This window comes from Neopelma chrysocephalum, unplaced genomic scaffold (assembly GCF_003984885.1).
Source record: "Neopelma chrysocephalum unplaced genomic scaffold, ASM398488v2 Primary Assembly neopelma1_23b, whole genome shotgun sequence".
NCBI classification, from domain to species: Eukaryota; Metazoa; Chordata; class Aves; order Passeriformes; family Pipridae; genus Neopelma; species Neopelma chrysocephalum.
In genome coordinates this window covers 5,158,041-5,170,766 of record NW_020897692.1, presented here as the reverse complement: position 1 = coordinate 5,170,766, position 12,726 = coordinate 5,158,041, and the positions used below count along the sequence as shown (strand labels likewise).

Sequence of the window (12,726 nt, the reverse complement as noted above, 5' to 3'; positions counted from 1 at the left end):
TATTTTTTTTCCCAGTACATAACAGAAGAGAAGGAAACAAGAAATTTTTTTCCCTTTACATAGACTTCTGAAGTAGTTTATGCTGTTCACTGCCTATGGAACAAATGCTACGTTTTCTGTACACTTCAGAAGACCTAAAAAATCAGAACAGAATATTACAACTGATGCTTGCACTGTGTAGGGTTTCCACAATATTTAAGCATTTTTAGGAGTATCTACTCAGATCTCTTTAGAACACAAAAAATGCTAAGAGACCATTCAGGTTTACTGAGTATTAAATTAGACTCAGATTAATAACCCTAAAAACTTACCATGGTAAAGAACAAAATATAAATATTTACACAGAGGCCTATAACAAACATGCTTCTTTCAACCCTTCAGTGTGTTACATTTTAGTACATTTAGTTCCAAATTTAAGAGATTTATTTTTAACATATTTTGCATATCTTGAATATACTAAATGATAACTGAATAAATACTAAGCAACATGTCACAATAAATCCCATTTAAATTACACGGCAAACTTTTGATTCTAATAAACTTTATGTATCTTGGGAAGTTTATCATTATATCTGAACTACTCAAGGTATTTCTGAAGAAGTAGACATGAATGAAAACAGTGACTGCCTTTAAATGAGTTACAGGCAGCAATATATGTAAGAAAAAATAATGAAGTTATTAGAACTGCTGATAAAACTCAGAAACAGTTTCAAGTATGGACCTGATTGTATTGAAGAACCTATGCTGTAGCCCCTGAAGTGTTAATCAGCTCCAAGACTTCGGTGGGTATTTCAGCTGCACCCTGATTCCAGACTGGGACAGAATGTAGAAACTGGCATTTCCCCAATTGTGTGCCCTTCTCTCTCTCCTCCTTGCCTTCCAGCTTTTTATGGGAAGCAAAGTAAAGAAGCTGCAATGTTCTCTGACAGGTCTCCTGTTCTGCAAGACGAGGGGTCCAAGCCTGAACTGCGTACCACAGGCTGCATTTATCTTTTAATAGACTTTAGTACTTTAAATAGCTTTTAGTACACTAAATGCACCCATGAATTTAAGAAAACAAGCTCTACCAAACCCGGTATTTCCATCAAACTTACTGTACCTCTACAATGAAGGCTTTTCTTTCAGATTCACTTTCTATTTGTTTAATGGCTACATCTTTAGCTCGCCATTTTGCCTTGCAGACCACACCAAAGGCTCCTCTTCCAACAACCTAGAACAAAATGTGAAACACGAGTTAAAACTTGAAATGGTTGGCTGCGCAGGACTTCGCAAACAGAAAAGAAATTTAACTTTGAAAACTGAAGACACAGGCTCAAGTTGTGCCAGTGATTGAATACTATGGCATCAAAGCATAACTGGTGCTTAGCTAAGCTTCCTCCAAAGATCATTTACAGAAGAATTGGAAAACACACAATTTACAAAAAATTGCAAACAAAACAATTTATTATTAACATTCAGTACCAGTATTTCAGAAAAATATGATCTCCATTATTTCAAACAAGATTTGCTCAGAAGAAAATTAGAGGAATGACAGAAAATTTATTTATTTAGATTTGACCAGTGAAGTTATATCTATTTGCTGCATTCCTTTATTCTTGTTAGGAATAGGAATGTAAAGTTCTGAATTTCAAATGCATACATAAACAGTGCATACATACACAGGGCTATGATGAAGTTGGGATGAGGTGTTCAGTGTGCTCAAAGTTATGCTTTCATTTTCCCCAGAGATGACTCAATAGTGTGAGAGCAGTAAATTCTCCTGCCAAGTCCTCCAAAGAAGCAGAGTGTCTGTATAAACTAAGCTTTCTCTATTTCTGCTGCTTTCTAGCTTATTTGGAATTAACATTGCCCAAAAATATAAAAAAAACAGACAAGAGTCATAACTCTTCACTGTAACTTCACAGAAGCAGTAGTAGTAGCTTCTGCATACTATATTATTCAAGATACCTTTAACCTTTGCTGTTAAGGAGCTCCAACACCATTGTTTAGAGCAGCGCTTTGAAACCAAGCATAGAAATGAGAGCAAGATAGAGAGAAGTGTCCTTTTTTCTATGATGTCACTTTTAGTAACTGCTGAGTTACAAACAACGGTAAACTTAACTTTTACTTCCTTTAATCGTGTTCTTCAGGGGAAATGGCAACACACAGAAAAAACCCCATGCACATGAGATGTAAAGTTGAAATGAGAGCATCACCAAAACAGTGACTCTAACTACTAAGGGAAAGCACAGACAAGCAAGTTGTTACAAAAGAAAGGTGGTGAGAAGGAGAAAATGTAAGGCACGCAAAGGCACAGAAGCAGCTAAGGAAAAGAAGCTCCTCCAAATCTAAAAAATTCAAGGCAGGGCATATGAGAAGGAGGGGAGGGGAGGAGAGACAAGGGGCTAAGTCAGCTGGTCTTGTATTCCTATTTGGCCCTCGCAACCTTTCTTCACTGTTGGTTTTAACAGCACTCTGTGCTTGTGTTCCTAGTCCTTGATTGCAAGTAATATCCTACGTATCCTAAGGAACAAAGCAGACGCTTCTAATGAAACGAACATGTTTCTGAAAGGTGAATGGGAAGGGATGGGAAAGGAAGGGAAACAGGGAGAGGGTGAAGTGCAGGCATTTACGAATATGATTATCATAGCAGTTTATTATGGCAGAATTTAACTTTACTGTCTTCCTTAAATGGGCAAAACACAAACAAGAATATTATTTTCAACGGAAAAACACACTGCCTGAAATTACAAAGCTCTTCACTAGAAAGTCATAGTTATTTATGATTTTACCCAATAAAAAATGGGAAATATTCTTGATGGGGGGTATTAAAAATGTATACAATAGAGATGCAACATAATTAGAGGATCTACAAAATGTTCAAACATAATATTGCATCCACATTATAAACACTACACCGATTCTTATGGGTTCACTGGTAAATTCACTTTTTCTTAACAGGATGGTTGCTTTAAAGAAAAGCGTGATTTGTAGGAGATCAGTGAATAACCACACATTCCCAATGCTGAAACAATGCAAACTGCCTGCTGCCCATATACTTATCCTTTGAGGAAATTACATTCAACCTTCCTTTTTTTTCTGAGATGCCCTTCAATATAGCAGCAATTCAGATCATAAATTAAGAGTGCTGATAGAGAGAAGGTAACTCAGTAGCCAGGAATGTACAAGCACCAGACTACTTGTCAAGGCTTCATATGAGAGCAAACCGACTACCACTTACGTAAACCACGCTTGGGTTAGGTTCTTACTAAATGCTTTCCTAATAAATAAATAAATAGATAAATAAATAGTGAAACTGATTTCCCTTGGGAGTGGGGTGGAAAAGGCTGCAGGTGCATAACTCAAGACCTGATAAACTATCATGATGAATACGAGGAAGTCCGCAATCAAGGCCCCAATTTGAAGAGAGCAAAAGTATAAATAATAAAAAAAAATCAAGATCTTGCATTAAGAAAGATGAGAAAAGGGAAATTATGCTCAATCTTTTTGAAAGGCTACACATGGCTATGAGAGATGGCTGCCCAGCAATGGTGATCAATGGTATTTTCTTCTTCTGGTTTCCTTATTACACAAAATACTATTCTTCTATTATACATTACAGTACATACTTAGCCTTCAAGGAGTTCCTGCCTTCTCACCTTTACCCTCCACAACAGTGGCTCATAGACTGAGTCTGCCACAAGATATTCGCAGGAGATAGACAGAACATGCCCCATTCTGTTCCACGTAAAAAAAGGACTTGTTGATTGTAACCTCCTCCCCTGCTACAGGGCCTTGACTCTTCTCCTGATGTAACACACACCAACTATTTTCTTACAGTCCACAACTGAGGTCTGAAACACCAGGCCATGCGAATGATAGTTGAGCAGCATACGAAAATAGTACATATAAACAAATTGGAAATAACGAGTCACTGGAAGACACACAAGTCTCAAATAGTCTCCCTTGGTATTTCCTTTTCCCTCTCAGACCACTTTTTGAATAAAACTGCCTGAATAAAATAAAACTTGAATAGAATTTCTTGGCAATGGCGGGCTCCTCCACCTTCTACTGGCACAAGAGTCGTGCATTACAACCTCTTTACCCACCTCACACAGTGTGTGACCAGACCTGTGGTAAAAGAAAAATCTCATCAGTTGGTGTGTGTGCCATAAGTCTATACTTCACAGAAGTGCTGATTTAGTGAGCACATAGAAGTCCACCATGCAAGCACATTAACTCAGCAGCCTGCTCACACCTGGTAAGTACTAGGGACAGTTAAGGGAGAAGGATGCCACAGAGCAGCTTGGGCAGGATGAAGCATACTGGCAGTAGCAACACAGTACATTATGAATGAACCCAAACTAGGTTACCCAAGTAATTGGAAAGAACTCTCCCTTCCATATAATGCATATAATGCATTCTACTAAGTGGATACAATTGGCCTGTGAGACTTCTTTCAGAAGGTTCCTTTTCTTAACGTACCTTTTCTCATACTCTCAGTTTTCGACTACAACTCTGTAACATTTAATCCAGTGACAGAGACAAAAAAATGCTATTTGAAAATAGTACATATATGTCAGTTAAAAGATTGGTCTTGGATACATATGATATAATTTAATGAAGCAATTTAACTCTTTTTTACTTAGCCTTAATTATTTACAACAGTTTGTGATTTATCAGGCTTATTATATACTACATATATTTTTATAAACTAAATATATTTATTTTTCACATGAATAACACAAAAAAAGCCCAACTATCTCTTGCATTTGATTCCATGTGGTTAAATTCAGTTCATAAGTCAGTATAAATCCACGATTGCCAGTTTAATCCTGAGAATTGTTATAAGTATTTCCAGTTAATATACTAAAGAAATCATTACTTTTCAATGTTGATGTATTTTTTAATAACATTTCTACTAAATGAAGAAACTAACAAAATCAAGTACATTGCCCAATATCATGTTTTACACTGTGCTATGAATGTCACAATACTTGGGCTTTAGTTTAAAAGTGGAATAAATTCCAAGAATCAGATGCATTTTAAGAAGTCCCACTGATGACTGGAAAAAAATAATTAAAAAAAAAATCAGTGTCTAGCACCAAGAGGAAGAGTTTACCAGGCAATCTACATCTTAATTACATAACAGAAATCTGTGAGAGACCATCAGATATGTAAATTTTATGGTTGGTGAAAACAGTTTGATAAATGACTATGCAGTAAAGGTTTCATAACAATTTATCAGTGACTTGGTGCCTGCTTAGGCAGAGGGTTGAACTTGAGAAGAGGACACGAATGCAGCGAGTATTTACCTAGGATACAGGGAAAACAGAAGAGCAAATCCTCCATTAAAGCAGCTCAGCCTCTTGGACAGCATATGAAAGGAGTAACTGTCAGAAGCAATGACAGACCTGATACAAATTGAAGCTTGCCATATGTGAAAGCCCAGTACATTTTTCCTAATTAATCTGGAAAAAGTACCTTACTCATAGTAAAAAACCCGTTTATAATCAACAGAATGCAGCTTGTGGTGGATTCCATTTACTTATCATTTTCTTTCCTTAAGTTTATGCTGAACTTATTCTTTAAAGGAGCGAGTCTTAGATTTTGTCAGAACTGTTTAAACACTACATAGTTTCCTTCAACACTGTGCGCTGGAACTAAGTAACTTAATAGCACAGGAGGGAGGCGCTGCCTGAACTTCAGTTTCTTCATGCTCATTCCTTCTTGTCCCCTGCTGTTGGTGCCACACCATATGTTTGGGCACTAGTGCATATTCGGAATTATATGAAGCACAGTTAATGGAATTATTGACACAACAAATCAATAAACAGCAGTTGATCTGTAGCACTGCGTATGTTTGGAAAATGATCTAAAAATAAACACATTCTTTTGGTAAAAGGTTTTGTCCCTCTAAATATCTTCTGGGAGAAAAAAGGAAAATATAGGGCAGATGACATGTTTAGAAATAGAACAAGAGTACTTCTACTTTTCCCACAGAAGAGAACCAAGTTTGTAAAGAAATGCTGAGTACATGACACAAACACATTTTAAACTGGAAGAAATGCCTAAAGAGTTTTAAAGATTGAAAAGTATATGTATTCTTCTCCCTATAAATTTATACCAGTAGAAAGTTATGTTTTCCTGTGTGGCAAAGTGACGTGGTGAAGTACAGTGCCACTTGCATGTTTTCCAGATAATGTATTTAGAGTCTTATTTAAAGAATATGAACCATACAAGAGCCCTGGAACAAGCATTACCTCTGTCTCTGTGTACAAATAGTATCAAATGCTGTACATAAACAAAGATATATGATACTGACTTCGAAGTATGTAGACTATACTGATTGGTAAGTTATGTACACTAGAAATCATGCAGGACATAGAGCTGAAGATATGTTAAGACCTTAAGGATGTATTTTGTCCTCAGGGACGTGACCCATAATTTCCCCTCCCCCAGTAAAACAAGAAAAACACATCTCTCTTTACTCAGATGCACCATAATCTCCTATCAAATGTCAAAACTTTGGAAGAATTAATTTCAATTTTGCATTAACTTCAGAGATTTCTGAAAAACATAAAGATGCAAAGTTTTTGTCTCTGTCCATGAAGTTTTGATGTAAGGTAGCTTTGCATGCTGGATACCTAGTGCTTTTCTTTGTAAAAAAAACCTGCGGGATATATAACACTGCAATAAAATATAATAGCTCCCTGGTTAGCAGATGTAGTATTCTTTGGAGAACTGACTTCATAATTTGCGGTATCTATGGCGTGACATACTTGTTTATGATTTTGGGAAGCAAGACAAGCAGTTACAAAAACCCAACAACAGAAAGTCAACCTGCTTCCAAATAGACAGCAGGTTCTAAATTATCTTTAATGTCTATGTTGCTTTCCTTACTGGTATATTTGCAAATGAAAAGCTTATGCAAACTGAACTTTTGGATCCCTAAACTTCAGACACTACGCAAGACAGAGTGGAAAAAAAAGAAATGTTCTACAACGCTTTGTAAAAACAGAATCACATTTTTAAATTCAGTTGCTTCTATTCTTTCTAAGAGAGCTCCAGCAATACCAATACAGCATACTAATATTTTCAGTTTTTCACACATCTGCCTATATGATACAGGGAACATAGACTAAAAAAAAAAAAAAGCCAAAGAAACCACAAACAACAGTTTACATCTCCTAAAAATATATGCCTACACTTTCTATCATTCATTCAACCAGCCTCAAATTCCAACTTTTGTTCCTCTGACTGTGCTATGCTTTATTAAGTAGGTTGAAGCAAATTGCCCCGTGCCACAAATGACTGTGGCCAATACCCTGGCAGCACTTTTAGGAAGGAGTTCACATCTGCCAATTCTTACAACTATGTTCTTTGACTTATTAAGTTTATTTGTACTAATGTTGACCCAATTCTAAATGTTGCCTTCCCTTTCTTCAATTCACATAGCAATGAAAAAAAAACCAAATTCCCTCCACTCCCCCACCCCCAAAACCCCTGTACGCAATCCTACCAATTTTAAGTAAACTAAGTCATTCAGCTTAGATTTAGTTTCCAAGTTTCAACTTTTAAGTTATGCAAAACACTACAGGAAAAATATATCCCTTAATGATGTTTTAGCATGAATCAATTTGTTCTGTTACAGCAGCCGAGACATCAGATTCTAGTTTTAGACATAAAATGTTGGGTACTGAGGCGCTCGGGGTGAAGGACTCCAACAGGAGTTGGGCTTGCTGAGCTGGCGCCGTCTAAAATTACTGGTCTTTGAAAAACAAATAATCATTCTACAGTCAGTCAAATACTGCTAGAATCCACTGGGTGCGATAAACAAGGGACATGTGAAACTTGTTCTGTTTTAGTTTTTTCCTTAGGGAAAGGCATTAGACAGGGAACTTCATTATTATCTCATAAATACGCATCTCGCTTTCATCACTGAAATAGAAAAGCCTGGGAAGTTTCTTTCCCATGTGCCCTTTAGGAGAGTAAAATATAAGCTTATTTTACAGGACACAAACTGATTCATTGAATATATCTGCTATGTATCTGCATGTGTAGAAATAAATGTAAAGTCTCACGTTAACAGTCTCACTAGCTTTTCAGCCATCCTCTAACTCACTGCACATTTCATCCACATGGAATTGGTGTTGCGTAACTCCAGGTATAAATTCACACCCCAGAATGAAGAGAACCTCCCACTGGTGTAACAAAACTAAATTTAAATATTGTCTTGAATTAAATCAGGAATTTATTTGGAGTAAAATCAGAGAAAATATTGGCACGTTTTCACCATGTACTAATTTTTTGCCTTTGTTTTTGGGATGCTCAACTTAGCACCTTGAAGTCTTATTTACTGAAAAAGGTTGAGAAACATGACTGACTTCAAATGAATTCTTAACTACCAGCCTTGGCTCTTGAGACCAATCCTTTTGTACTCATGAAATACCCAAGAATACTGTTCAGATCTCAAATCGCACCTGCAGTTCTTGTCCAAACTTCTTACAGTTTTGCAGATCGGTATTCTACAACTACAACTACTTGTCTATCTCGCATTGGCCTTTTTAGCTACCACCGCGCTTGTAGCAAATGTGGGTAGAGCCCTTCCCAAATCTTCGTTTGTGAAGCCTAGCCATGAATCATGATTCTACAACTGGACATGATCTCCCAGGACATAAAAACAATGGAGGTAGAAACTCCATGTTCAGCAGCAGCTTATGCATATCAGCTTTTCCTCGTAGTGTAATGGACATAATCAGTCACCACACCTCATGAACTTCTGAAAGTTAAGTGCTATAAAAGGGAACAAAACCCAGTTGTCTCACTGTATTGCTCATTCTCTTGCCTCTGAACAGCTTTGCTCCATAATTGTAAGGAACAAATGCAGTTCTCAGCACACTACTCAGTTAACGAAATTATTCAACTGTGTGAACGTGCCATAAATTGCATCTCCTTAGTTGCTGGGACCTTAAGCAGGTTTTCTAAAATAAATACTTACAAAGTTTAGCTTTCCATCTTTACGAAAACATTACCCTAAATTCCCTTAGAATTAACTACTGTCGCCCTAGCATACTGTTGAAAATAAATATCAGTGTAGACTGCAACATACCAGCAGTATTCAAATGACAGTTTTCAAATAATTTACACTTCCACACTGTTCAAAAGTAACTTGAAACTGCATAAATATAGCAATGGTTTTCAACCTGGCTAAATCAGCCAGTGGCTGGGCAGAACCACAGCATACATGACCAGACATGTACCTTTGACTGTGCGATACAAGGCATACACAACATCATGTGACGAAGTCGACATTTTGGTCATGTATGGCACTGTTATCCAGTGACATAATGGAGGAAGGGCTGTGGAATTTTCAGGAAAGACTAGCAGGGAGCAGGTTGCCAGAACAATTCAAAACCGAAGTCTGTTGCTTAGATGTGGAAGCTCCTCTGGGAAGAAGAGGCAGGAGTATTTAGGCTAGATTTAAACATGAGATTTTAAAATAAGGCTATTAGGCTTGTTATTGTTACCTTGATTTCAGTTATATTAAGTTTTATTTGTTCTGTTTCTAATGATCTGTCTATCTAATACCTAAAAACTTGCGAGGACATTCCCACAGTCAAAAACTTGCATGGTAAAATAGGGAACATTTCGGCTGAACACAAGTTTTATGTTGTTTTTACCCTTCTTGTTTTGAAGATGCTCCTACTGTGTCATATCAATTTTTATTTGATTCCAACTCATTCATAATTGTCTCTACATTTTACTTCATTTTAAGAACTTGAAAAAACAAAAAGGCAGCCTGAAGCTGGAGACACGTTTAACAGGGGGGAAGTAACACAGAGTACATGTGCATGGTAGCTAATGCAAAATATGGTATATTTTTATATTATCCAGTAGAGTTTAGGCAAATCTAAATGAAAGTGCACTTATAGATCTCACATTTATTAGCAAGGACTCAGGGCCTGCAAGTATTCCAGAACTTCAATATCTATTAATAAACCAGTGGCAGAGTGGGACTGCTATCTGCTGACAAGACAGACTCGATAATACAACAGCAAAGCTATGATTATAAAAGCATTTGAGTTTCCAGTGTAGACCTCTTGACACTCCATTTTGAAACACCTGAAGTTTGCCAAGCATAAATCTGACCATTTTGAGTCACTACAGCCATTTAAAAATCCTTGAAAACTTCCGAGCCTGAAGTGAGAGCACAGAAAATCCTCAGAAAGGATGTATGTTTTGTTATGACTGCAAAGTTGACTACTTCCACTGAAAGTGCATCGTGAGTAAGAGGTGAACACCCATACCTGAAAAAGCAAGGTCTAAGTATGGTCTCCAATTCATCTGTTTTACAGTAAAGTAGGTCTTATTTCTTCCTCTGTCCAATGACATTTAGACTGTGTTCAGCACAAGGAATCTCCATTGCCTGTAAGAACTTCTCATAGGACAGGTACACTGAATGTAACTTAAAAGGCTATGCCAGCTGTCATCAGATTTTTCCACGGAGAGAACACATTATCAGAGTTCTCCTGCTTATGCCACATGAGTTTTGTCATCTCCAACAGACATACTGCTTTGAGAATAATGCAACAATCACATTAAAGAAATTCTTACTTAGGTATCATCTGTACATACATTTTTGTGCATACAGTCCTGTCTCTGCAGGTGCTAGGCATGTGTGTGGGATGCAGACAAGCTCCCAACGCCAAACCTTAGAATGATAAACTCGAGCCACACACTGTGCAGGTCCACACTTCCTATATGTAAAACAGCAGTATAATCCTTGTTAACAACCTTCCCAAGGGTGTTGTGAGGAGTAACGATTTGTATAGTTCTTTATTAATTCCAAGCGGTATGTCTAAGACAGTAGATGTGCTGCTCACCTCTGTGAGCCATCCCTGGGCACCGTTTTATGATGGACAAATTCTTACCCACTGAAATTTTCTTCTTTGGGTGAGAAAAGCCATTTCTCCCAAAACATGTGATTTGATCACTGTCTATCAGTAAGTGTTGCAAAAAGGTTGGCAAAAATACAGAACAGTTAAATGCATTAAGGGAAGTGGAACAATTAGACTTAAAGAGACAAAAATCTTTATGATTGCCATATTCATAAAAAGGGATAAAGGTAATCTTTTGGAAGATATTGTATTCTGAGAACTGCCAGTGCCTACTATGGTGAAAACCAAAATTACCATAAAACACTAATACAGCTGAAAGTGCCCTGCTGTTCTATGGAAACATTATAGATTTTATGTTCTGTGACGTCTCCCCAGCCCATGTAAGCCCAGTATGATAATTATGAACAAACCAGGATCTAGCAAACTACTTTAAAAATGTGAGACACAGGTCGTCATACCTCTAACGGCTACTACAAAAAATTAAATTCACTTCTACATAAACTTGTTTAGAATATGAGGGCAATTATTACTGAAAGGGAAAGATGTTAATCTAAAAATAAAAGCACAGAGACTGTTTCAGCAGTCTTGGATGCCTGTTAGGTCCAGACTGTACAAGCTGGCCTCACCAAATTCATTATGGGTCTACATGAGGCAACTTCATTCTTGCAGAGAACTTACCAGGGAAGGAAGGAAAAAAAATTAATAGCAGCAATATTTTTGTGTGATTTTGAGAGTTAAACAAACATTATAGTATACATACATACTATTGAGCCCTTTAGTAAAGCATGCAAACTATCCCAGATCACACACATCCTAATTTCACAGGAAACCCAGACAGATGACAGGTACATCTGAAATTCTGTACTTTATCCATCCCATTTAAGCCTCAAAGAATTTAACGCAATAATTTCACTGTGAAACTTTCTACAGAAGAAAAACTTGCTTTCAACTATGTTATAAAAAAAGTGAATGTTACTTCCTGGGTCACATACCCAGGTCAGAAATAAAATGTTATATATCCATAAGTGCAACATCATTAGCCTGTGTTAAGAAAAAAAATCTGTTCATCCTTACAGCTTATAGAGCTGTAAATTTAGCAAACCATTAACAGTGGTATGATGATCATATGTGCAATGGTGGCAGAAGGCAAAAGCAGGGGCATACAGAAATAGAGATCCCAAAGAAACATCAGAATTAACAGTTCCCTCTTGTGACAACGCTTGACAACAGTGTTTGCCACCCATACTAAAGTGGGTGGCAAAATGGGCGGCGAAATTTTAAGTCCCAAATAAATCTATCCCGCTTAAATAAAACCCCACAGTAAAATCCCAGGGCTGGCAGACGTAAGTTGGCACCTCCACTCCCAGCCAGACCGCCTTTGTTCGCCAGTGCCAGCCGCTGCAGCATCCACGGGAACACAGAACCCCGGCCAGGTACACAGGGGTGTCCCAGGAAGCACCCGGGGAGCCCCCGCGACCCCTCCCGCGGCTGTGGGACGGCGCCGGGCAGGGGAACACCGGGGGCGCTCAGAGAGGCCAGGCTGGCCGCGCCCGGGGAGCGGGGGGTGTGCGAGGGGCGGCGGGGCCCTCACTCACCTCTTCCACCTCGATCTCTTTGTAGTCGATTTCTTCGAAGTTGAGGACCGGGGGGGTTTCAATCATTTCAGCGGAGGCGGCAGCGGACATGCCTCCTCTTTCACTGCGGGGAGGAGAGGCCCGGGCCGGGCCTACGCGAGGGTCTGGCACCGGGCAGCCGAGGGCCGGGGCTACGCGGGGCGCGGCGGCGGCGGCTCCGGGCGCAGGTCGGGGCGGGCCTGGCCGAGGCGCCGCCGGGGCCGCATCCGCGT

The 12,726-nt window shown here is 38.5% G+C and overlaps 1 protein-coding gene and 1 long non-coding RNA gene across 5 annotated transcripts in view; one reads left to right on the top strand and one right to left on the bottom strand.

Moving 5' to 3' along the window:
* MAP3K7 (mitogen-activated protein kinase kinase kinase 7) overlaps window positions 1–12,681 on the bottom strand; it is a 47,722-nt gene extending 35,041 nt beyond the window's left edge. For 3 of the 4 annotated variants that reach the window (XM_027695073.1, XM_027695083.1, XM_027695093.1), the window contains exons 1-2: window positions 12,476–12,681; window positions 1,100–1,210 (exon numbers count right to left, since the gene is read on the bottom strand). In XM_027695073.1, coding sequence (XP_027550874.1) covers window positions 1,100–1,210; window positions 12,476–12,565 — 201 coding nt within the window. In that variant the 5' untranslated portion in view covers window positions 12,566–12,681. The remainder of the gene's footprint in view (window positions 1–1,099; window positions 1,211–12,475) is intronic. The other variant, XM_027695064.1, reaches the window with a different exon arrangement.
* LOC113973261 overlaps window positions 12,202–12,726 on the top strand; it is a 56,154-nt gene continuing 55,629 nt past the window's right edge. The window contains exon 1 of the long non-coding RNA XR_003536180.1: window positions 12,202–12,313. This is a non-coding gene — a long non-coding RNA (uncharacterized LOC113973261). The remainder of the gene's footprint in view (window positions 12,314–12,726) is intronic.